Source organism: Ochotona curzoniae, unplaced genomic scaffold (genome assembly GCF_017591425.1).
Source record: "Ochotona curzoniae isolate NIBS_2020 unplaced genomic scaffold, NIBS_Ocur_1.0 contig_1071, whole genome shotgun sequence".
NCBI lineage: Eukaryota > Metazoa > Chordata > Mammalia > Lagomorpha > Ochotonidae > Ochotona > Ochotona curzoniae.
The window spans coordinates 20919375-20946853 of NW_024464939.1; the positions used below are offsets into that span (position 1 = coordinate 20919375).

At 38.8% G+C, this 27479-nt stretch overlaps 1 protein-coding gene across 1 annotated transcript in view; it reads right to left on the minus strand.

Annotated features, from left to right (window-relative positions):
- Positions 1-974: 974 nt before the first annotated feature.
- Positions 975-27479, minus strand: part of CUNH8orf34 (chromosome unknown C8orf34 homolog) — a 211051-nt gene continuing 184546 nt past the window's right edge. Inside the window, exon 8 of the mRNA XM_040994610.1 lies at positions 975-1121. Within this exon, the coding sequence (XP_040850544.1) occupies positions 982-1121 (140 nt within the window). The 3' untranslated portion in view covers positions 975-981. The remainder of the gene's footprint in view (positions 1122-27479) is intronic.

The window sequence follows — 27479 nt, forward strand, 5'->3', positions numbered from 1 at the left end:
GGTAGAAAGTCCATTCACCAAACCCATAGTCAAATGCAACATATCCATTGGTTTTTCACTGTGCTAAGGCATTTCCCTAAAGGTTCCAGTAACATCCCTTGATTTTCTTGGAGGCATTCTTTCTATTTTGTAAGCCAGAGAAAATTAAAGTAGAAATTCCAAAGAAGTAAAGCAAGTGAGGGTGAAGCCACAAAACTGTGATATGGTTTTACCGTACTCTCTCCCTCCCCATTTCCACCCAGTAATCCCCTCTCAAACAGTACAATAGAACAGCTAGACATAAAGAAAAGGAGATGAAATTGTCCAGCCAGTACATTGTTCTTGCTAATCTGAACCATTTACATAAGGGTTAGAAGGCTTGCTTCATCATTTAAACAGATTTAAAAGCCTCTTTGCAAATGAGATTTAGTTTCTACAAAAGAATGAATTCTAGCTATTTGGTGAGATTCTGCTAGACCTGCACTGGGAGCTGACTTGGCACGAACCAACAGCTGCTTCTTTGGCAACATACTGTAGATGCAAACTGCCCAAACTGAAAAGCATCTAGATGACTAAATTCTTTCAATGAGGTCAACAGGATGAGGGGCAGGTTAAGAGGCTAATAATATCAGATCATAAATTGTACCTGAGCAAACTCTTCCTTCATACAGGTTCTTTTCAAAGTGGCTTTGAACATTGAATCTTCTTTTGAAATGAAACAGAAGGGCAGAAGGCAAATGACATTCAGACTCAGAAAGACTTAAAATAGTCTCAAGCTGTGAAACGAAGACAATCTAAACTCTTTGATTCATTATTGGCCTAAGTGTCATTGGGAAAAAGGAGAAGCTGCATGACTGTTAAAAGATAACTAGATGGAAAAGATGTTCTTAAAACAGAAGTCTACATCCTTTGCATCAACATTATCTGCATCGACATCTTAGATTTTAAAAAATAAATACGATATTTATGCATACTGTATTGTGATATCATGATGTGTTCTTTTTACCTGGCACACCTTGAACAGATGTTCAGTGTGACCTTGGCCTGAGGTTCAGCAGGATGAAGAGGACGACCGGGATTAAATTTGCTTCCAGAAGGCACCAGGGTTGTTACTCCCTCCATTCTTAAATCATCAAGATCCTCTGTAACAACACAATTAAAGGGAAAAAATAATTGCACTGAAAGTAAGAAGAAGAGTTTGCATTTTCAGGAATCTGCCAGTAGCTTATTAAGTGAAATACTACTTTATATTTTCCTTTTGCAATCACCTAAACCCATGCCCCAAATTATCTATCTATCTATCTATCAATTATTTGTTTTAACTTAAAAGTCACAGTTACAAGAGACGGGCAGAGGCAGAGAGATAGATCTTCCACCCACTAATTCACTCCCTAAAGAGCCAAAACAGCCAGAGTGGAGCTGACCCAAAGCTGGGAGACAGGACCTTTTTCTTGACAGGGGCCCAAGGACTTGAATCATTGATCACTGTTTTCCCGGTTCAGTAGCAGGAAGCTGGACTGGAAATGGAGCAGCTGAGACTAAAACTAGTGCCACATGTGGATGAATATGTCCCCAGGTACAAATATTTTTGAAAATCATTTGTACAAGAAAATGGAGACAAATTTTATGAAATTTGCAGAAGATGAGATGATGAGAGAATGACTATACGCAGGCAATGGAAAGAACATCTGTAACAATAGAATGTGAATGCATAGCTTCTGCATGAGAAGCCAAACCGTACTGCTCAGCAGTTAATCTAAAATACTTAAGACACCATCAGCTCAGCGACTGCCAGCTTCCCTAATCTTGCCTTTGGTTACAATTCAGAGTAGACTTAAGGAAGATATGTATGTCCCAACAGTATTAATGTAGACCCTTTGCTTCTAAGTGGACTGCCTCCATGTTTCCCAACCATAACGTCTCATCAGAATATTTCTGACAGCATATCTTTTATTTTTCAATCTTACTTATTCCATTATGCTTTGGATGTAGGTAAGGAGATAATCTATTCAAATGTCTGATGACACTCGGAAGTTTTCCACATGCATTGCCACCCAACACTCATCACTGAAATCTACTTTCACCATGCATGTGGCACCAAGACACTTCCAAGATTTCCAAAATGAGGTACGGAAACTAGGAGTGCTCATGCTCCATCCCAAGTTCTAGTTCATTTGAATATTCAGTTAATATTCATTGAAGCACCACCCTAGACACCCACTCCCCCTCCCTTCACCCCAGTGCATTCAGATCAGGATGATTGCTACTTCGACCTGGCACGTTGAGTACATTTATTACAGCTTCCCTTTCAGTCCCATACTCCCTCACTCTTTTTCTTGCTCCAATTAGAAAAATGGAGTTTCAGAAAATTCTTTCCTCAGTTACAGAAGTTCTCTACATTGCTGAACAATTTTTATGAAATCCCATTGAAAATCCCAACACAGTGTGATTTGTTGATGGATCATTTTTCCAAATGTGAAACTGGAGGTTATCAACTACTTTCCAGAAGGAATACTGTTGCTATGAGATCTCATTTACCAGGAAGAATTAACATGGAGAAGAAACTGGGGAAATCAAATATAACACCCAAACCCAGGGAAGTTTGGTTTGTCTGTTGGGGGGGGGTCTCTTTAAACCTCACTGAGAATCATTTTGTGCCACTTTAAAATTCTTATATACCCTCTACTTTGAAAAAAGGTGTGTGTATTTCTGAATGTAATTGGTAATCTTCTTAAGATGCCTCCATGCACATTAATAATTCAAATTTTCTCTTTTTATCTGTGTGTGTGTGTATTCATTTCAGTGAATCTTGATGGGAAGGATTTTTTTTTCCTTTCTTTGCTCCTCCCTGCTTCCCTCACTATTTTAGATGTAAAATATTCTTCAAGATATTCTTCAATATATTGACACTCGTGCTGTAGGTTTGCCAGGTGTGCATCTTTGGTTTCAAATACATATGAAATCAGTACCTGAAGGAAAGATTCTGCCCATCCATGAATTTCTTGGTGGCAATCAAGAATACTCTTTATTACTAAAAACAAACGAACAAACAAAAACAACAAGAAACAACCCCCTACAGGATTATTAAGATTATAGTGATAGGGCCTGGTACGGTAATCTAGTGATTAAAGTCCTTGCCTTACACACACACACTGGGATCCCATATGACACCGGTCTGTATCCTGGCTGCTCTACTTCCCATCCAGGTCCCTGCTTGTGGCTTAAGACAGCAGTGGAGGGCAGCCAAAAGCCTTGGGACCCTGTACCCACATGGGACTCCTAGAAAAGGCTCCTGGCTTTAGATCAGCTCAGTTTCGAACATTTGGCCGCTTGGACAGTGAATCAACAGATGGAAGATCTTTCTCTCTGTCTCTCCTCTTTTCTATATATCTGACTTTCCAATAAAAATAAATAAATCTTTTTTTTTAAAGAGAGAGTTTATGAAAAATAAACAAAAAAATCCAATTTTTTTTACACCAATCAAGAAACAGTACTTAAATTTGTATGAAACCACAAAAGACAGTGAAAAGCAAGGTGATCTTAAGGAAAAAGAGTAAAGCGGGAGATATTACATTATTTGATTTTAAAGAGTATTACAATAGTAATTAAAACACTGTGTTTTTAGCATAAAAACAAATCCAGAGACCAATGAAACAGAATAGAGGCATTAGAAGTAAACTCACACATCTATGACCAACGGATCCTTCTTAAAGGTACTAACATGCAGTGGAAAAGAACAGTCTTTTAATAAGTCTGGGAAACTGGATATATACATGCTGATAACGAAACCAGACACCTATCTCTCATCAAGAACAGTAATCAGCACAGGATGTATTAAAAACATTAACAGGAGACCTGAAACTTTGAAACTAAGGTGACATAGAGAAAATGTTCAGAGCATTGGAAGATTAGGAACCAAAGCTCAAGAAATAAAACTAAAATAATAGTGAGGTAGGCAGCCAGTTCAGGGTCACCAGTGCGGAAGCTATTTTTAACTCCCTCCAACCTCCACCCCCATCTCAGGCCCTGCCACCTATGTGGTTCCTTCTGTCTACCTGTGACACTTACCTATTATCACCAGGAACCTGAGAGGGGACTGCCCGCACAAGCCCCCATAAAGGCCTGTGGTTCACTCTCCTTGCTGTGTGCTTCCATCACTCTGGCACTCCTGCTCTTGGCCTCCCCAGTACCTGCTTGCTCTCTGGCTTCCTACAGACAGACTCCGAGGACAGGCAGCCCCTGAGCATGGCTCCTATATGTCTTTATTCCTCCCCCTCTGTTCACTGCTTGGGTGACTCAGTGAAGCTATTGATGATGTTAACACTAAGATGCTTTGTATTTCTAATTTGTATACTTTCGAGAGTTCCAGGAGAGGTGAGGCCCAGCAGTAATAGAATGTGGAGAGAGAAGCCAGGGAAAGTTGAATATTTGCAGCTTTGTAAGTGTGCCCAGGTTGTTCACTGAATGTCTCTTGGGATAACTTAAATTGCTGTGGAAGCTGGGATGTAGGTCTTCAGTTTAATGGATGAACTTCAGGGTAATGATCATTTATTCGTCTTGGGGTTTCGATTCAGACTGGATTGCCATATGGACATGTCATTTGCTACTTTCTAATGCGCCTGTTATCACCAAGCTTGGTTAATAAAGACTCCTTAATATACTCTAGACTTGTTTGGCATAATCTTGCTCACACACTGTAAACAACAACAAAAAACGATTAACATTTCATAAAATTAAACAACTTTTTTATGCAAAAGAGACAGCCAACAAGCGACAGCCTACAGAAAAGAAGAAAGTCTCTCTAAGCTGTACACTTGACAAGAGAATAATACTTAGGCTATGTAAGGAACTTAACTCAGTGCAAAAACCACAAATAATACACTTAAAACGATTATTAGATGTAGACAAGCTTATCTCAAAGAAAAAAAAATTCTTACTGTAATTCACGTCAAGAATCTATCATGAAGCATCATAGACATCATCACACTTCAGTAAGATAGGTGTTATTAAAACGCAAGAGAGGGTGTTGGCAATGATGTGAAAGAAAAGAGACACACATACCATTGATATGAATGCAAATTAACACAGCCATTGTGGACAACAACAAGGAGCTTCCTCTGAAAGTTAAAACTACCATGTGTTGCAACAATTCCAGCCTGGGTAAGTATTATACAGAAATGAAATCCATTTGTTGAATGGTGTTAATTTTTTGGGTCACAAAACGGCACTACATGCCTGGAAACACACAACAGACTAACTCTTGGTAGCCATGGGCTACAGGCCAGGCTACATCTCAGCGTAAAAGAGGTCAACAGCTTGATGGTAGAAGATGAAGGCAATGTAAAAGAAATAGGGAGAGTCTTTAAGTAAAGGGTTTTATCAATCAGGAGAGTCTGACAGACCACTCCTCGGTGGGAGGCAGCCCAGGGTCACTTCCATGTGGTGAAATGACATGTGAGGGAAATAGCCACCCAGAATACACAGCACTGAACACCCTGGGTGTGGGGGGTCGGAGAAAGCAGCAGCTCCTCAGTTTGTGCATACTCCTGACAGCTCATCATGGAGGGTGCTGAGCTTTTGCATTGCAAACATTCCAGGATGGGAGTGTCTGCTTGACATTGGCAGTGTGCAGGAGTCACCTCAGCTCTGCCCAACAGAAGGGACATGTCATTTTCAAGGTGTATTGAAGCATTTTTCACCGGTTAATAAATGAAAACAAGTCTAGGTGCATCCAGTTACAAATGGCTAAAGAAAATGTGCTAAATACATTTAGTGGAATGTTAGCCAACCATAAAGGGTGACAGCCTCTTGTCATTTACAACAACAGAGCTGGAACTGGAGGTCAGTATGTTAAGTAAACTAATCACAGAAAGACAAGTATCACCATTCCTCATTCATACATGGAGACCAAAAAAATAGGTGATCTTATCAAGCATAATGAAGAGACCAGCACCAAAAAAGACAAACATGTTCTCGCTGATTTGTAGTAACTAATATGCAGAGTATGAAATGTAACGTGTATCATCAAAAATTGGCATTCCAAGATTTATTGTTCATAGCCTATGTCTGTGCTCTCAAGTAAGAGTAGTTTTACCACTTGTTGAATTATTCTTTTAATGGAGAGTTAAACTTGTCATTATAAAGGAAACTGAAAGTATGCTATTGTAAAAATTAGAAGAAGAGAGAGAGGCTGGGAGAGAGGGGAGAGAGAGGATATTGTGAGAAGTATTATTATGCTCCTAAAATTGCACATATGAAATGTATGAAATTTTTATCTTATATAAATAAAAAAGAAAGAAAATAAATAAATGATCTCATGGTAGTTTAAAATATAATGTTGATTGTTAAATGCCAGGGAGGTAAGTCCAGAGTAGGGTGGGGAGTGTTTGACAGGAACTAGGTACAACTAGGGAGGAAGAGGAAGTTCTGGGATTCTATCGTGCAGTACATGACCACAGATAATGCTAATGTGACACATCTCTCTAATTTTAAAGACTTAGAGATATAGGATCCAGGGATATGTACATTACAAAGAAGATTGAATACTTGAAAGAGTATGCATATTTAATCTTGTTGGATATTACACAATGAATACATGTAAAAAAGTCACATAGTAATCCACAAATTTGCACATATTTATTTAAAAATTAATGTATGTTCAGTGTCTTAAGAAAAAAAGAAGACTCAAGATACTCTAAGTTGACCTAGTTTTAAACCTTTATGATTTGCTCTGAGGAGCTAATTAAACATATCTAACCAAAATTTTTCTCATTTGACTACATATTCAAATATAGTATCATGGAAAGAATCTGTGCAATAGAGTTTCTTGGTAAAAAAAAACAAAAAAACCTTTCACCTGTTTTTTTTTTCTTTTTTAATGTGACTAACAGAAATTTTTGAATGACATGCTACTCTCTGCATGGTTCATTGTATATTTCTATTGGTTATTACTATTTCAGAATGTATAATTTCATGATTATTTTAACAAAATTATACTTTAAAATAAATTGTTCTACAACTTTAAGTAAAAATTTATGTTGTGAAAAGAATTACAATAATTGGAAATAGTCATGAGGTAAATTTATTCTTTAATAGACTCAATTTTGAATACTTATTTTCATTTCTTTCTATCATTCCATCTGCCCTTATTTTTTCGAAAGCTTTATCATTCCTTAGCTTCATACACACAAACACGCGCACATAAACACACAATGTAGACTGAGCAGCAACATGTGTATCTGCCACAATCATACATAGAGATTTATTAGTTGCCTATTTTTAAGAACCTTTATTTATAAAAATTAATTGATTGATTGGAAAGCCAGATATACAGAAAGAAGAGTCAGAAAGATCTGTCTGCTGGTTCAGTTTACAAGCGGCTGCAACAGCCAGAACTGAGCCGATCCAAAGCCAGGAGACAGGAGCTTCTTCTGGGCCATTCTCAGCTGCTTTCCCAGGCCACACGCAAGGAGCTGGACAGGAAGTGGTACAGCTGGGACAGCAACCAGCGTCCATACCGGATCCTGTTGCTTGCAAGAGGAAGATTTGCCAACTGAGTCATTGTGTTGGGTCCATCAGAACATTTACTTTTTAATATCTCAGAACAGGAGCTTCATCTTTGCAATCTCAGTATTTTAGAAATGAGAAACATTGAAATGTATTGACCATGAGACAGCTTGATGATTACTAATTTGATTCACTGGTCTTCACATGGAATTAACTTGTGGAATTGTGTTTTGAAGGAAATACTTCGTTGTACATATATAAAGCCATTAGAAAAATGAAATTTAAATGGGGAACACGAATGGGGAGAAGTCTTCATTAGGCGTTCATTAGTATGATTATAAGGCGTTTGAAGAAGCAGGGAACAGTCCAAACAGAAAGGCAGGTACTGTTGGTACTCTTAAAGGAGGACTCAGTAACGTGCGGTGAGTTAGGGAATGTGGAATCTGAAAAAGGTGTCTCCATTTAGTCGTTTTCGGGAACACAGGAAGAGATAATGACACTTTCACATGTGCCAGCATGGCGCTGTCTTCACGTTATCCATATGGCTGTGCAAGGCAGCGGGACACGCCTGAAGACAGTAGAGGAGTTTGAAATGGAGCTGAACACCATCTGGCTGAGAAAAACTGATAAAATCATCATCTCAGTCGTTAACGTCAGCCAGTGACACTTCTGGTAACTTTCCTTTACAAATACATTTTGTGTATTATATGACTATTTTATTCAAAAGTTTAAAAAGAAGCTTACTTGTTTTTCTTTTCCATACAGTACTTTATTTTTCAAAGTAATCAGTAAAATTGTAACACATCTTCTGTGTCACAGCACCTCTGTTGAGGAAGATGAACTATTCTAAAGATATGTGCGTTGTGTCTTCATGCAATGGCAAATAACCAAAAATTAATCAAGCAAAGAAGTGTTTTGATTTGATTTCAGAGCATAACAGCTGTTGGATGAAATAATTCTAGGACTTTCATTTCATTTAAGTATAATCCATGAAATAATTTACAGCTGCTTGAACTAGACAATGTGGAAGATGAGTGAATTTTCACATCTGTTTCAGGGAACTTCATAACAAAAATTAAAAGTTTTCCAAACACGAGGCCCCTCCCAGTGATGCAGGGGGAAGTTACACAAGAGTTATTATGACAGTTTTTCCCTGCATTGTAATTGATGTGCTGATTTACATCGATAAAGTTAATTTGGTCAAATGTTTCCAGCAGATGTTATATATTCAGAATGAGTTATTAAAAATAAAGCAAATGTTAAGAAAATATATCAGAAATGAGACAAGTTTAAATAAAATGTGCATAAAAAACTTTTGGCTACGTGAGACAGCTGTGCTTTCTGGAAAAAGCAAGAAAGGAGGATAAAACAATTCACTTTGCTGGTTCACATGTTGGTTACAAGATGGAGAAAAGATGTTGAAGCCATGCTTCTATTATTTCTCTATTTTTGCAATCATGATTTAAATGCAATTTCAACAATTTTAGCATATCAGAATAATGCAAAATCAAATTTATAAGCAATAATCAACTTTGTAAACAGTAGGACCAAAGGGACAGATACCAGGAATTATGGACCTTACTTTCAGATTAATTTTTATTTAGCGATTCATTAAATTGCATTTGAATAAAATGTTCTGCCTAATTTAAATACTGTGTTTAAGCTTCCCATTTTAATAGCATAAGAGAGAGCATGTTACCATATACTTACTTCACTGATTCCATGAGATTAAAAAAAAGAAAATGATTAATCTAGTACCTTAGGAAATAATGGTCATATAAACTTAAATTTATGAATATAACATATCTTCTATTGTTAAATGATTTTGTGAACTACAAGTTCATGTTTAATATGTTTGAATGCAACCATCAATAGTCAAATACACAATAACCATAAACTTGTGTTTAAAAAAAATTATCGGTTAAATTGTGTTTGCTTATACTGCAAATACATCACAAAAGTTGTGTTAATTGAACCCATCATTATATAAATTGTGGAAGCTCTTCTGTTAGTCAGAGACATTAAGACATCTGGGAGTGGTTTTCTCCTTCCAGTCTGGAAGAAAATACTAGTTCTAGCAAATTCAAATCTAAACACTACTCAACGCCTGATTTCCACATTAGAAAGAAATTTTATTATTTTTTTTAATTCACCCGTTGCAAATCCAGTCATTATATTTTATGTCCTTAAAAATAGGACTGTCTTACCTAAAATTTTTGCTATTCTTTTAAGGTATGGCAGCTAGAGATGGGAGATGGTGAACAATTATGTTTTATAAAATGAACAGAATTTTAGGTGTGTGAACCCTTTTAAGGATAGGGTTGCTTAAGCGGAGTAGCCTCGTGTAACTGAAAATTTAGCTACAGCTCTAATAGAAACAACAGCAGATCAGGACCAACACAGAAATCAAGACGCACTAACAAGGATGCTATCAGGGACAAGGTTTGGAGGGCAGCAGGGCAAGACCACAGACAGGAGATCAGCAAGGAGTAGGAAGAGAAGGAAGATGTTTGATTAACTTCTGTGAAGTGATGAATTAAAATGAATGATTTTCTTTTCAATGTGGAAAATCACCCAACAGCTGACAAAATGCTCATCCTTTACATAACTGCCGCAAAACATACATGTCAATTCTCCAAGGATGTGTGTCTTTGGCCAAAGGGCTCCGAAGTGGAGCATTTTGCAATAGTTAAGTCACTGTTTTGGAGGAAAATGCAATTCAACAGAGTGGTGTAGGGGAAGGCATGACTTTTACAGAAATTATTTCGGTCACTACAGCTGATATAATAGAAGATTTATCTTTGTTTTAACTTGAAAGGCAGATTTACAGAAAGAGGAACAGACAGAAGAGGAGAGTTCTTCCATCCACGGACACACTTCCCAAATAGCAGCAAGGACAGAACAGAGCCGAGCCAAAGCACGAGCTCCGTGAGTCAGGAGCCTCTTCTGGGTCCCCAACATGACTGTGAATGGTTAGACTTGAGCCATCCTTCCTGTTTTCCCAGGCCTTGAGCAGGGCGCTGCATGGCAAGTGGGACACCTGACACACACCTGCTGCCCGTCAGAGATGCTGGCACCACAGGCCGAGCCCTAGAATGATATGTCACAACACTGGCCTCACTGCAGGCCAGCTGCTAGAAACTAACTGCTGACCTTATGCAACGCAGTTTTTGTATTGTGACAGAGTTGTCATTTTTTATTGTGGATGAACTTTGGCCCAAAAAAGCCTAACAATTGTACCCTATGTTGTATTTAATCATTTTTGTTTCTTGATCCAGGTTATAGATATTAAATGTTCTTGATGAGTATTTCTGCTTTGAATTGCATCATATGCTATCTCAATAAGTCAAATAAAAAAAGAAAGAAGAGGGCCCAGCATGGTAACCTAGTGGCTAAGGGCCTTGCCTTGTAAGCACAGGACCCCATCTGGGTACCGGTTCTAGGCCTGGCTGCCCTACTTCCCATCCAGCTCCCTGTGTGTGGCCTGGGAAAACAGTCAAGGACATCCCAAAACCTTAAGACCCTGCACCCACATGGGAGGCCTGAAGGAAGCTCCTGGCTCCTGGCTTCCAACTGTGATAAATTTGTGTACTGATGACTAGAATTTTAATTCTCAAAATGAGGTTTTCTCTATCTACATTACAAACTCACCTTTAGCAAAGCTGATTCTACCCAATGTCAGCTTACTTCATATACAAATATTTATTAATAAAAATCAAAATTATATGAAACAATTATTTGAAACAATTCAGAGTGATGGAGAGTGAGAGACAAATAGATCAGTCAGTTCTATCCCCATGTGACTGAAGCCAGACACCCCACCCAGGTCTTCCACATAGCTGATAAGGACTCAAGTGATTTGGAGAGTCTCATGACACCTTCCATTTTCTGTGGTCCCATTTTTTGAGGATGCTAGTCTAATATGCACACTAAATATTTTAGATGCGCCCTTCTTCTCTCCTTCGAATTCTTTGAGAATAATCTAATTTAGAGAAAATGTAAAAAGAATATGACTTACTATATACTAAAATTGCTGTGGATGTATTTTAGCCCACGGTTGCGTGCTCATTCTGTCTTGTGGTGTGCCACAGGCGAGAAGCAGGCACATCACATACCTTTCCCATCACTAAGATGAAGCCACATGCCACAAGATGTTGCCACCCTGTCTGACACGTTATAAATCCCTTTCCATTTTGTGCTGCTGTCTTGGAATTCACATGTTGTCTCATCCCTCACACTTCAAGCCAAAAGACATTGTCACTGCAAATGAAATTTTACAAGCCCATTTTCAGTGTTGTTCCATTTTCTTGGATCGTTGCTTCTGCATGGTATCATTTAAGAACCTTGTTTCATTTCCTACATTGTATGCATGATCTTCGAGCCTCTTAAAATGAGTATTTATTGTTAAGAGAAAAAAAAAATTAAAATGTTCTAATTGTCTATACAATACATTGCTTTATACAAAAGCTCTAATCCCTTTCTGAAATTGAGCAAGCCAAGGATGGTAATGGTCTCAGGTGTTTGTGCCTGCTCTGTTCTTTATCTGATAAAGCTTCCTCCCAAATACTCTGTGCTTGCCATCTCCCTTCACTCAATTACCTATTCAAATGCTTCATTCTAAGAAGAAATTTCTTCGACCATTCTAAGAGAGAGCATCTCCTGTCATTGCTTATTTACACTGCTTGTCTCCACAGCATTTTGTATTTACTGCTCGCCATTCATACCCTTTACTAATAAATTCCTTGGTGGCAACAAGTATCTTACATTTGCTAGACTATTCATATTTCCCATAAAAGTCATTGGAACATGAATGTTTACCAATTACACAGTCTATTGGTGAGTAAGTAAATCAGACTACAGATCATTGTTATTTCAATTTTGATGATGACGTGTATTACAAGAAAGTTTCTTAGAAAATGTAAAGGGTTTTCCCAGAGCTCACAAATATTGTGTAGAAAAAACAGGAATTGAAGTGTGATTTTGGAGTTGGAGTCAGCTTTTGCCATGTATGTGCAAACACCTTCAAAGGATTTCTCAAAATAAAGTATAAATACGCTAACAAAACTTTACTTGCTTGTAGAATTTCATGAACTATCCCAACCTCTGGGTCAAGCTGGGGCCAGAGAGCAGGGAAGGGTGCAACAGATTATTTTATGGAAGGAGTCAGGGAGTACATTTCTTTTCTTCATTCTTCCACAAAGCTCCCAGACCAGTGGAAGGAAAGTACAGTTTTGGCTATGGACTTAGGAAGGCAGCTAATTCCAGGTCTCCAGCTTGGAAGCCACACTTTTCCCACACCACTTCTTACCTGGGATCTGAGAGGAGGGTGATCTCATGTAACCACTCCCCCCTCAAGCCCCTTGAACATTCTGGGGAGAGGCTTGTGCTATTGTGTCTTTCTATGGATGCAGAGGACAGGCAGTATCTTTCCTTTCCTGTCCAAATTCATCCCCAAATGTGGCCCAACATCTGTCTCAACTCCTCACCTCTTTACCACTGTGTAAGTTGGGTTGGTGACTGTGCTCAAAATGCCTTTTACAATTATTTTTCGTGGTACAGTTTTGTAAGTATAGGGCTTTTCCTCCTTTTCCTCCATTTTCTCCATCTTTTCATCACCACCATCACTTCCCCCCTTACCATTACTATAGCAATAAATTCTTTAGCTGCAAAAAAAAAAAAAAACAACTTTACTTGCTTTATGAGTTTCATTAAACTTCTATTTTATTAACTCTATGAAAAAAAGTGGCCATTTGTTGTGTGTCTGTTATACATAATCACTTGCTTGAACTGAATGTATACGTCACTCGAAAATTTGTATGCTATTGGGCCCGGTGATATAACCTAGTGGTTAATTATATGCCCCAGAATCCCATATGGGTACTGGTTCTAATCAGCCCCACTTCTCCTCCAGCTCCCTGTTTGTGGCCTGAGAAAGCAGTCAAGGATGGACCAAAGACTTGGGACCCTGCACCCGCATGGGAAACCCAGAAGAGGCTCCTGGCTCCTGACTTCGGATCAGCACTGCCCAGGCTGCTGTTGTCACTTAGGAAGTGAATCAACAGAAGATCTTCCTCTCTGTCTCTCCTCCACTCTGTATATCTGACTTTCCAATAAAAAGAAAATAAATCTTTTTAAAAATGTGTATGCTGTCATCCTATTATGATGACACTAGGAAGCAGAGCTTCGGGGAATGTTCAGGTCCTCTGAGTGGAATCCGTATCAACAGGATAAGCTCATTCACTCTTTATGTCACATGAGAAAAAAGGCAGAAGGTGGCAGTCTGCATTGCAAAGGGCCATTATCAGAACCCAACTGTGCTGTCACTGGCTCTTATTTCTAGACTTCAGCAGAACCAGGAGAAACAAATTCCTGTTGTTTATCTATCGTCCAGCTTATGACGCTTGGTTACGGCAGCCAGAATGACAAGGCAGGTGCTTTCAGATGTTGTATCTTGTTCCTTCCTAGATGACAATGTTGAAAGCCATGGTTCTCAACCATGAGTGACCCAGAACTCTCTCAACTATGCGTAAACACAAGGGCAACATTGGTTTTTACATTTTTTAAAAAATTTACTAATATCAACAGAACCTATTTCATGTATTTTACAGGCAGAATTCTAAGAAGATAACTCACCTTGCGAATGTGGGGAACCCACGGGGGCAGATGCATGTCCCAGCTACTCTACTTCCCTTTGGCTCCCTGCTTATGGGAAGCAGGAAAGGATGGCCCTAAGCCTTGGATCCCTGCATCCACATGAGATCCTGGAGGAGGCTCTTGGTTCCTGGCTTTGGATCTGCTCAGTTCGGCCATTGCAGCCGTTTGGAGGTGGTGGTGGTAGAGTTGCGGGAGGTGGTGAGCAAGCAGATGGAGGATATTTCTGTCTCTCTCCTTCTCTCTGTAAATCTAGTTTGTCTTTCTAATAAAAAAAAATTTTTAAAAAGATTGTGGCTTTCATCTTCTTGTGGTATCCGGCGTATGGAGAGCTGCGTGTCCTCTGAACTATGGGTCACATGGCAGCTCCTCTCTGTTCAGGTCCTACTGGACTCTGAGAAGTCAGCTTTTACCCATCTTGGTGGCTGACCACAGCTTGCACTTAGCATGGTTTGGAGCCTAGGGCCCAAGCCTTCTACCTCTTACTCAACCCCATCCCAAACATCACTACTTGAAGGTCCAACCCCAATTTCCTGGATCTGACATAGGGCATAACACTACACCATCTGTATCTGCATCTGGGTCACTTTGTCCCTCACTGTGGCAGCTTCATGGATCTCAATTTCCAGCTATCCTCCGCATCCTTCACAGACATCCGGGAGCCCAGTGCTGGCGGGCTGGGTGGACTGCAATGTCCCACAGGAGCTCATGAAGACGGTGTTAGCCAGGTCCCTCTCACTGATCCCTTCTTCTCTACCCTTTTATGAATGGATAATAAAAAGAGGTATCCCGAGAGATCCCATACTATACATTAACAAATATGAGGCCCTTCAGTAAAGATTTTGTCACCTTCTTCACTCCTAACCCATCTGAATACTTCTACAGCTTACACTACTAGGATGTCTACCTTGAAGAGTGAATGCATTTTGTCTTTGATTTCCTAATTTGGTTTGTTTTTTTTTTTTTTTTTTTTTTTTTTTTTACTATTTTTCTACCATCCAAGACTGCCAGGTGTTTCCTCTTGCTCTCCTGTTCAGCTGGATATTTTGTGTGCATTATGGCTTTTTAGTGTGACTATGAGTCCCGATTAAACCTTGTAGGTGCTTTGCTTCGCAGAGGCAAAGGGAGCGCTTCGGGAATAGGAAATGCCTCTCAGTCTCCTATTGCATCTTGAACCCCTTGGCCTTCAAAGAAGCCAACTCTGAAACACAAAGCTGATTCTTAGGTAACCTCTTCATTTTAAGTAATATCACTTCTCGGAAATCATAGCTCAATGTTGTCAAAAGCAACGGGGAAAAATTAAATAAAATTAAATACAGTTGAAAAGGGGAAAAGAAGTTTATTGATTCAATGGCTATCATCTGTATTGCTCACGATAACCTCCTTTCCTGTAAGCCTGTTCACTGTAGCCTGTGTGTCTGCACTCAGGCTTTCTTGTCATCCACTAACAATTTTCATGATGTCACCACCAGTAAAAATCGAATCTCTACTCCCAAGTTCAGCCTAGACATCGCTCTTCCATAAACACCTTCCCATTACTCTAATTCTCAGTAACTCTTTCCATTGAATGTCAGTGATGCATTAATACTTACATTTGAAATTTAGGAGTATATGACTTTGCTTCAACATCTAATTTAAGCATCAGTCTAATCACTCCTTGGATATCCATTACTGATATCTGACTGGCTTGTGGCAATCATCTTTCCTTTCTTTTCTACCACATTCACCCAACTTCTACTAGCTTGTCAAAAGCCTTTCGAACAATAGACTGATTTTATAGTTCTTAACTTCACTCATATTTTTCGACCTTCTGAATAAAGAAGTTAATGCTCAGCCTTTGGTCAAGTTAAATAATCATACCTAAATTTTAAAGAATGGAAAAGGGAAAATAAAAACAAATCCTGATGACAAGCTGAGTCCTTAGAGTGCAATCAATTATTAGTTGGATATGTCACATAGGTAGAATGATCTTGATTATCATGGATAACATTTTGGCCGTGTAGCTCAAAAAGAACACTGATTTAAATGCCTCTCACAACTGTCTTTTTATTTTTAGTTTTTTAAAACATTGTCTACACAGCTTAGAGGAATGCATGCCCATGTTGGCCTCTGATTAGGCTGGGAGGGTCAAGTATGGGGAAGATGGTTGGACACCTGTTTTTTTTTTGTTTTTGTTTTGTTTTTGTTTTTCCTTCCTGTGTCCACAAGGGTGGAGGAAGGGGAAAGGGCCACTCCTTGCTGTCAAACAACATCGACACCCTGGGATGGGATAGTCTTTTTCATGACGCTTCAGAGATCCAGGTGTGGGGGACAATGTTCCAAAATATTACTTGAGTTGCTTTGATAGCCCTGAGATTTTGTCAGTTTCATTGCTCCAGGCCTGAGAAAATATTTCTAATGTCTACTGGTTGACAAATTCCACCTCAGTGCATCCACAGACCCAGAAATATCCAGCAAAGTTTGGCCAGGAAATTGTCCATCCTTATGTGCTTTTCAGCCTCTGATGAGGCAGTCCATGCTTCCTGCTGGCCTAGACGAGCTGGCTGTCACATTCCTCGTGTACATCTAAATATACTCTCCACACATGAGTATTAGCAGCTGAATAGGCCCAGTCCCAATATATGCACCCAATGTTGGACTACACGTCTCGTGATTCTCCTGTGGATAGGGTCTTAATCCAGTGGTCCAGTTAGGCAGTACCCCAAGACCTCAATTGGGTGACTTCAGACTCGCTTCCTCTGCGCTTCCTCTGCGCATCTGTGCACCAGCCAATGTATAGTCAGGTTCAGTCTGCCACCTACACCAGCCAATTGCCCATACCAGTGGATGCAGCTTGGTTAGTCCCACCCCAGCCCCTATATCTCACACAAATCGACAATGCAGTGGTCCAGCCCAGGAAACCCTCTATACCCTCAGTATTCACACATACCAGCAGGTGAATTAAAGTAAGCTTTGAGTTCGATGATTAGGAATGAAACAGGTAATCCAAATATGAAAATAGATGTGAAATATGTAAAACTCAAAAGGATCATAGATGTCTCCCTTCCCATTACTTTGGGCCAAAGTGGAATCCCTACAGATGCCTCGTGTAGCTTTTGCTTTAACATGCTCTATTCCTGTTTTCCTTCAGTCTCATTAAAACTCACTCAGCGTAGTGTCTTCAATTCTACCCATGATTTGAATCTCATTATTAACAGGCAATATGCCTTAAGCTATAGTGTATACATCTTTGGAAGATAAAATAAACATGTTCAGTATTCCCATGTGAAAAATAGCCATGATTTTGTATACTGCAAAATCACCTGTATTCAAAAACAGATGAAGTATTACATGATATTAGGAAAAAGTCAGCCAACACAGACTGAGGTTATCAGACAAGCAGAACTGGGTTGCATAGCCAGAGACAAACATTTCCAGTTATTTCAGAGCACTGCAGAGGTGGTACGGTTTCACAGTTCAAAGTTTCACCCCTGGAGTCAGGTTACTGAGATTCTGAGATTCAAATTCTGAGCAAACTTCCTGATAGATGTATAATATTTTTTCTCATTAAATTTTATTTTAATAGATCTCAAAATTCTGTGACAGATTTTTGACCAAGTTGTTTCTATTACAATCCACTGGTTTGAAATAGTGGAATATAGGAAGGGGAACACTGCAGAATTATATCTGATGCACAGGAAGCGGTCACAAACTAGTAAACTAGAGATGGAAGTTCGGAGGATGATGCTGACCAGCAGCTGACCTCCCCCTTGGAGCTATGGAGAGAACGTGTATCCCCTGTAATTTGTTTCACAGGTGTAACCGCTCAGCATATTTCATTTTCACAGTGGTCTCTGCATACGTTTGATTTTTCTGAACTTTCCACGAAAAGGCAACACAGACAAAATTTAACAACGTGGTACTTGACAACCAAGCCACATGGAACTGAAGTTTATGCAGAAAACATAGTTTTTCTGAGTCAGCGAAATAGAAGATTCCATTGTTTTCACTTTTGGATTCTCTGTTCACTGTTATCCGTATGTTGCATGGATGATTGAAGTTGGAGCATAAACTAACATGCATTTTAATTTTACCCTCTAATCAAAGTTGTGAACGACTTGAAATCTATAAACAGTGAGTACAAAGGAATAAATGAAAATCTCTCTCTGAAGTGGAGATTTCAATACATTTGCTGATACTTAAATTCACATCATTATAAAACAAAAGTATATAAAAGTTGAAGACAAACAAAATTAACTTTCATTTTAATTTTTAAGAGCAATAGCTACAATTAGCAGCTTTTCTTCCAATATGATATAGATGAATGTTAACCTGCATTGGCTGACACCTAGCATGAATATTCTTGGTAAAAACTTTCTTGAAAGTTTTAAACATATTTACTCATAAAGCATAGCCGCTTATTGTAGTTTCAGCCATTACCCCCCCCCACGCAAAACTCTTGAAATCTCAATATATTTTAAGATTTATTAATTTATTTCAAAGGCACAGATAACAGACAAAGGCAGACACAGATCTTTCATCTCTCGGTCCTCAATGGCCAGTATTGTAACAGGCCAAAGACAAGGACCTGACACATCTTCCTGGTCTCCTGTGTGGGTCTAGGGGTTCAAGCACTTGCACCATCTTCTGTTGCTTTTCTAAGTGTATTAGCAGGGGGTAAGGGTGGAAGTGGAACAGCTGGATCTGAAACCAGTGTCCATATGGGGTGCCAGCAGCATCAGTGGAGGCTTTACCCACAATAACACAAAGCAGAAACCCAAGTTTCTGATCCAGCAATGTGCTGCCTTCCCAGGCACGTTAGCAGAGACCTGGTTTATGCAGAGTATTCAGGATTCAAACCAGCACTCTGATATAGGAAGGGAACATTGCTGGTGATGATTTAACCTACTGAGCTGCAATGTTCTCTTACTCCAAGATGCTTTAAAAAGGACATAGTAATTCTTGATTTTCTTTTGCCAAAATAAATACAACTGAACCTAGCTGTGAACCACAAATAGAAGAAAATAATCAGTTCTGGATTTGTTCAAAAAAGTTCATTTTGGGCCCAGTGTGGTAGCCTAAGCAGCTAAAGTCCTTGCCACAAATGTGCCCAAGATCCCATATGAGCACCAGCTATAATCCCTGCTACTCCACGTCTTATTCAGCTCCCTGCTTGTGGCCTGGGAATGCAGTCAAAGATGGGCCAAGATCTTAGGACCCTGCACCCATGTGGGAGACCCAGAAGAAGCTCTTGGTTCCTGGCTTCAGATTGGTACAGCTCCAGGGAGTGCATCAATGGATGGACTATCTTCCTTTGCGTCTTTCCTAATCTCTATTTATCTGCCTTTCCAATAAAAATAAACAAATCTTTTTTTTTTGAAGTTCTTCATTTTATCTAAGTATTTGCTTCCATCTTTGCATCTAATATAGTACAAGTATACTACTTACTTAGTGCTTAATGCTTAAAAATTTCATCCGAGAATAACTACATCTATAAAGTACTGATGAATAAAAACTTTTTCTAATTCTTGTTTCATCATTTTTGGAACACATGCATAAAAATGTACATGCATGTGTTCGAAAATGGCATGAAAATGCTTTCATTTGTTCTCTCTACTTAGTCCTTGTCTGTTTTATTATAGTGTTCAGATGTTCCCAACTAAGATAAAATTAAGCAAAGGATAGTAACATCTTTTATCTTCTGTAGCTGTAACACAGATATAAGCTCTCCTGAAGAGTCCTGGGAGATGTATAGCACTTGCAGGTGAGTGAGGGTGATGGCATATAAAAGTCTCCCTCCTTATTTTTAATTATCTAACTTCAGATGTGATTGCATTAAACTCTAATATCACATGTTTTGTGGGTCTTATTATAGATTTACTGAACAAATATGGATTTTATTGTCACCCAGAAATGAATCAATGAGTCAGATAACTTACAGGTTGTACCTTATAAGGATCATTGCATGCATCATACAACCATTAACTATGAATCAGTGTCAACACCAACTCTTGGTACATGGAGTACCGCGAGCAGCACATCCTTTAATCCCTTGCCTCACGCCACTAGTTTCTGTATTACTTTATTCCTGCACACTTCTCTTTCGTAGATACCCACTTTCCCAGAATCCCTAGAAATGACTGAACCACGTGTTAAGAACTTTGGTGAGAATTTATATTGAGAATAATTTCTGTTAATTAAGAATTCTATTAGAATTCTATTGAATGTAATAAATACACTCTCAATCATTCCAATCACTTCTGACTAAGGAATTCCTGATTTGTCCAACTCTTTCTGTATCTTAAATTGGTAGAGATTATTTAGCTTATGAAGTTGTTTTTATATCCTTGGAAAACAAAATATTTCTTTTCAGTCAGTGTATTTTCCATCTGGCTGACTTGATGGATACCAACCAAAGGCGCAAAAACCTAATTCCCATCTCCAGCTCGAAGGCTTGAAAAGCAAATGGAATAGGGCCCAGCACTACAGCCTAGCTGCTAAAGTCCTCATCTTGCAGCTAAAGTTCTCACCTTGCATGCCCGGGATCCCATATGGGTGCTGGTTTGTATCCCAGCAGCCCCGCTTCCCATCCAGCTCCCTGCTTGAGGCCTGGGAAAGCAGTTGAGGACGGCTCAAAGCCTTGGGACTCTGCACCTGTGTGGGAGACCCGAAAGAGGCTCCTAGTTCCTGACTTCAGATTGGCTCAGCTCCAGCCACTGCAGCCGCTTGGAGAGTGAATCAATGGATGCAGGATCTCCCTCTCTGTCTATGTGACTTTACAATAAAAAAGTTAAAGCTAAATCTTTTTAGAACTTTTAAAAATGCAAATGAAGTAGATTAAGAAGTTCTGATGCTGCAGTGTGACCTCAGCTGCTATCCCTCCCCTCCTGGCCACAGTCAACAGCCTTCTTCCTCATCTAATTCAGTTGCCAGCTCCCTCCCTCGTGTTACTTGTCCTGAGCATGTTTACTTTTAGAAAGCAATGTTCTGATAAAATCCATACGTGTGTATTGCTATCAAGGACTATAAAACATCTAAGATTTTATACTATTTCCAAGCCAATAAAGTAATTTTGATGAAACTTTCTGGGTACTAGCAGAATATCAGAGACGTTCATGGCCAATGTATTACTCACAGCAATAGCAGTCCCCAGGCTATTTGTACATTCTTCTGCTGGTCCCTCATGCCTCAGTTCTCACAGGTCCACAATGAGGCCAGCTGACCTGTGCACAACTGTAACCTGTATCTAAGAAATAAGCCTTACGCCTAGGAAACTCCAGTGTTCCATGAAGGCCGAAAATAACCCTCCTGAACTTTTGTCCTCAATGGAAAACTTATCTGGACATTCCCGCCTTCTATACCATGGTGAGAGCCATTTTCCTCAGGCTACCAAGAAACACCCTTGAGAAGACAGAGATGCTTAAATGGACTGCCATCCTCTTCCAAGTACACCGTATGCCAGTAGGGTACTTCTGGAGTCATCAGTCATTGTTTAGAAAGTCGACGATAAATAAAATCAAATCTTAATGATTCCCAAAAGAATTTTGCTGTTCAAGATGTGCAAAACTCAAAGGAAACAGTAGAAATTTTCTGGATTAGAATCCTGAAGTCAGAAAATCAAAGATGGTAGAAGCTACCTCTGCTGATCTTACTGTCAATGATTGTGCTTTCCATCACCCTAGCACAGTAGGGATGATATGAAAAGTACCCCTGTGCCAGTCAGGAAGAGCAAGCTGCTGCCCAGGTGTGAAGTTTTTTTTTTATTTAAGGTTCATTTATTTTCATTGCAAAGTCAGATACACAGAGAGGAGGAGAGACAGAAAGATCTTCCATCCAATGACTCACTCCCCAAGTGGCCACAACAGCTGGAGCTCTGCTGATCTGAAGCCAGAAGCCAGGAGCCTCTTCCGGGTCTGCCACACGGGTGCAGGGTCCCCAAGGTTTTTGGCTGTTCTCCACTGCTTTCTCAGGCCACAAGCAGGGAGCTGGATGGGAAGCAGGGCTGCTGGGATTAGAACCGGCACCCATGTGGGATCCAGATACGTTCAAGATGAGGGCTTTAGATGCTAGGCTATAACGCCAGGCCCGTAAGTGGGTTTTCATATGGCTTAGAGACTGCTTTTCTTATTAGATTTTTATGACTGGCATACATGTGAGAAGTAAGGAAGTACTTATTTAAATGGTTTAATTGACAATATCTTCATCTTCCAGACAAAGTGCCTCATCCATTTTGCCATGGAAGAATGATTGAATGGAAGGGGATGAACTTCACACTTCTCTATGTCTCAGCTACAAATCCTAGGAAATCAGAGGAACCTCAATAATTTCATCCTGCAGTTTATTTAATAAAGATGCCAAATCAGTGCACGCGCGTGTGCATGTGTGTGTGTGGTGTGTGTGTGTGTGTGTGTGTGTGTGTGTGTGTGTATACTGACAAAGTGAATTTAAGTGGTTCTTTCCCTCATTATTTTGGTATCCAAGGAAGAACCTCCAAAGAGACTTTTCTTTGTTAAAAAAAAATCAATACTGCCAGAGCAATTTTTCTCATGTTTCAGATAATGCTCTTAAACTATAGTTTAAGCCTTAAAGTAGCATAACTACTACGAAAGAGTAACTTTTTCCCTGTTTCTTGTCACAGTCTGACAGCCAGTAAGTAGCACATATATCTTAGTCCTAACTTTGTTTATACTAATTTTTCAAATAAAAGTGGTGAATAGAGTTGTGGATACTTCACTTTAATCAGGGAGGTTTTTTTTTTTCCTCAAAACTAATTGATATAAGTGCTTTGAAATTATGACTTTCTTTTTTTTTCTAGCACATTTACAAAAATTAATATTTTTGCAAAAGCGTAATTTACAAATTAAAAACACTGTGATCAAATGTTTTTCTAACTAAAATGTACTATTGACTTGCAGTTATTACTGGGATTATTTGTACAACATCTACCCCGTCACTGCTACCAGTTATGAAGCAGTCAGTATATTACAACTGATGGAGGAAGAGAATGACCAACTTCTTATCCCTGAAGCACGTTTTCCAAAGACAGAGCAGCTGAGATCAAAACGCTGACTCTACACCTCAGTGTCCTCCGTGCTTATAGAGCAGCACACCAACTCACTAACATCTCCCACATATCCAAGGCGAATACAATAGTTTGAATACAGTTTGGCTCCCTAACCCATGCAGATGTTTAAGCCGCAAAGTCATAAATTATGGCATAATAAAATGGAGACTTGATCCAATGTCCAGAAGATGGGCATAGTGGAATGTCCTTCGTTCTTGTCATGTGCCCTTGGTGGGTAGATTTTGAGGAGACTGGCTACAAAAGACTGAGAATTGGACTATGCCTCTTTCTGCTTCCTAGTCTGCCCTGTGAGCAGTCATTTGCCATTACTCCACCATCACCAGCCTACAGGTCCCTCACCCCGTCTCTCTCCGCCCCCAGCATCCCTCTGACCCCAGTAGCTAAACAAATGGGTCTTTCCTGATGCAGGCTCTGAGCTCCAAAATCATGAGACAACATAAGCCTGTCTCCTTCACAACTGCTTGTCATATGTATTTAGTTCAATAATGAAAATATCGCTCAGGTAGTAAGATGATGATAGCCTAGAAACATGACTTTTGGAATTTTTTTTGCTATTATAGAGCAAAAGCAAAAACAAAGGGAAGGTAATCAGGTGAAGCTTGAACAGAAGCTAAAATGTTAGCTGGTGCAATAAAAATGGTATGGGTTAGTTGGGTAAAATAAAGGAAACATTCTTGGTATACACTGACAGACACCAGAAAAAAAGAAAAGTAAAGACGAAGGAATAGGTACTGTGCTAAAGAAAACCTTTAAACACTGTATTCAAGAAAACATATCAGAGTATAACGGGAATATAAATTCATGAACTATTTTGACTCATTAATCTGATTCTTCTACTAAAGGCAATATTGAAGCTTCAAATTTGAAGTCTTTCCAAAAGCATTGCCTCTAGGGTTAACAACCCTGTGCATTCTACTCAAGGGCTGTTGGGAACCTGAGAGTCACGTTTCATTCCTATTACCATCAGACAAATCATGAAAAAAGAATGAAAACCAGCGGAAGAGATCTTAGCACAGCTAATGTTGATAACATACATGCAGAACTCTGGAAAATGGCTCTAAGCTATCCATAAATAAAAAGCAAAATACGAAAAGAAATTTTTCTTTTATTGGTACTTTTGGCTCTATCTCCCCATATCTAAGACTGCTGGTTAAATGAAAATTGTAGATATTTTAAAATCTGTGAGGAAAAAAAAAATGTTGTTTTTCGGATGTCAAAAGAAAATTTGAATTAAGAGGATAATAAAGGCATTCAATGGAAACATATAAAATATTCTTAAAGAAATTTATGTGAATTTTAAAAACTTTTAGCATCAAGTTAAAATATGATTTAGATAATAAAATAAAGGATGAAGGAGGGGATGTTTTTGTTGAAGCACTGACAAGTTGAGCACCTAAGAAAGCAATAAATTCTAGACATTTTCTTTGTATTTTCAACTTTAAAAAAATGAAGATTCTGAAATCAGGGATAAAAGGAGATCTGAAAAATATGACGTATGGAACTTACTTATTTGACAGATAGACAAAGAGACAGATGGAGGAAGTCAAAGAGAAAGAGAGAGAATGCCCATCTGCTGTTCATCACCAACTGCCTGCAACAGTTGGGGCTGGGAGAGGCTGAAGCCCGAAGCCGGGCACGTGATTCATGCCTTCTGTGTAGATGGTATCTTTTACCTGCTGCACCCAAGGGTAGGCATCAGCAGGAATCTGGAAAGGAAAACACAGGCAAAACTTTGCCAAATTCTCATTCCAACAGTATAACATTGGAACTAGAAAGAAAAGGAGAACTATAACAAAAATTAAACCAGCTTAAGTAAATATTCAGAAATACTTGTATATGCTAGCTGCAATAAAGAACAAACACAAATATCACCTAAATAGCTTGAAGACATGAAATAATTAGAAAATGTTTTAAACGTAAAAATCCACAAAAAGTTCTAAACAAGCATATCTGTGAGATTTTGCAAAGCACCCCAACAAGTGCAAACACACATCACCCTTGTGAATTTTACAAATTCATCTTCTTACGCTATTGTATAATGAATACTGAAAAAAAAAACATTGAAGATACCAGCAAGTTCCTTTATAAAATTGACAAACTATTTCTGAAAGCTGTAAGAAAACACAAAACTCCTGATAAACATAAAGAGTCTTTTAAAAGCAAAGTGGAAGTTCAAATTCACAAGTTAGAGTAATCCAGATAGGATTGTGCTAAAATAAAATCGGAAAATTAGGCCTTTGAAAAAAAAAAAGATTCTAGAAAAAGTGTTTGTAGTCTAAAAAGGAAGTATTTTAAATGAAACCTACTTGATAAAAATGATTTTGGAGTCATCCTTCAAACGATATAAAAACTAAAGTCGATACCTCTGAGATGCACTTACTTCCAAATATAAAACTTCTACCTAAAAAATCATAGATGAAAATATGTAATATTGGCAGTAACAAAGATTTCTTATAGAAGACAAAAGTATATCAGCTATAAAAATGTGGGAGGAAATGAACCTCATCAAAATTAAACGCTTTTGCTGATCAAAGTCATTCTTAAGAAAATGAAAGTACAGAAGTATAGGTACATGTGTGTACATATGTCCGATGTGGGCAAACACGCGTGTACACATGATCTCTCCATACTTCCTTTCACTCCGTGGCTAGAGGTGGACTCAGCTTCCAGATTGGCCCCTAGGACCATCAGTGGGGAGGGAATGAACGCCATCACTCATCCTGGCTCCTTCCCTACCGTTAAATCTTAGCGCTGCTCAGTGGAGTGGAGGTTCAGCTCACTCCCAGCGCACTGACTTTGCTTTGTTGTGAAACGGGAAATCAAACATCACTACCCGTCATACCCACCGAAATCATATGGCGAGGGGCAATTGTTTTACACAGGCTTCTGGTTAACGTAAAGATTCTTTTTCCATTAAGCTATTTGAGTAGCCATCCTTTTCCTTTACCTTTATGCAAAGCAAGTGAGCTTGACTTGGGACATGTTTTTTGGACTTTTGTTTTCGTTTTAATACTTACTGATGCTCTACATCTAGACATGTCCAGCATCTAAAGAAGGTAATAGGAAGTCCAGAGAAATACTCTGATGTCATCCCTCAGTCCACCATTTCCTTTGCACCTTTCAGAATGTTTGTCTGTTGATTGTATTATATTCAGATCTGTGAGAGGGAATGAAGCTACATACGCATGGCTGAAAGCAGAAGCCAGCACGTTGTACAGCGTAGAAAACTGTACAATCACGTAGGAAAAGATTTAACGTTTTCCTGAAGTTAAATGTATTTATTCTGTCAACTTGGCATTTAAGCATATGCTTACCACAGCTATTCCTCTCTGAGATACAAATTATACATTTTTTTCTATGTTGATAATATTTTTTGTAATAGTTCCAGATGTACACAAACCCAAGTAACAACTGAAAGAAGCAAAAAATAAATTGTGATGTTTTTATAAATGGAATGCACCTTGCAATTGGAAAAAAAATACCTAATTAATACATATACAAAATAGGATGAATGAATCCCTATAAAATCATATTGTATGATTCAATCTATGTAAATTTCAAGAAGCAGTGCGACCAAATTATGAACCGTAATGATCATAATCAGATTAAGGAAATTCGTGCTGGCTGGAACAACATAAGGAACTTTATTGACTGACAGCATAGTTGTATACTTTCAGCGTACAGTTAGCAATTGAGTAACGAAACTTAAAACTAACCTGAAGGACTGTTCATTTCACTCACTGCATTTGAATTTCACCTTAATAAAATGACAAAATAATATGCTCTAAACTAGGGGAGAAAAGTATATGAATGCTCCTGACTAGAAAAGGCATATATATATATGGAACTTTATTAAGTCTTATATATATATAACATATATATGCATATATATTTGACAGCATTAAGCATTATATATATATATACAACATATATATGTGTGTATATATTTGACAGAATTTAAGAAATCTAAAGTGCAGGCATCATGGTGTTGTGGGTAAAGCTGCTGACCCAGTATCCTACATGGGAGCCAGATCAAAACCTAGCTGCTCCACCTCATCAAGCTCCCTGGTAGTACACCTGAAAAAGCAGCAAAATAAATCCCTGTAGACTTGAGGGAGATATATAGGAAGGTCAGGATCCTGGCTTTGACCCGGCACAACACCTGCTATCGGAACCACCTAGGGAGTGAACCAATGGATAGAGGCTCTCTCCCTCACTCTCTGTCTTGTCTTCTCTCTCTTACTCTGAAATCAAATAAAAAAAATACATAGCTTTAAAA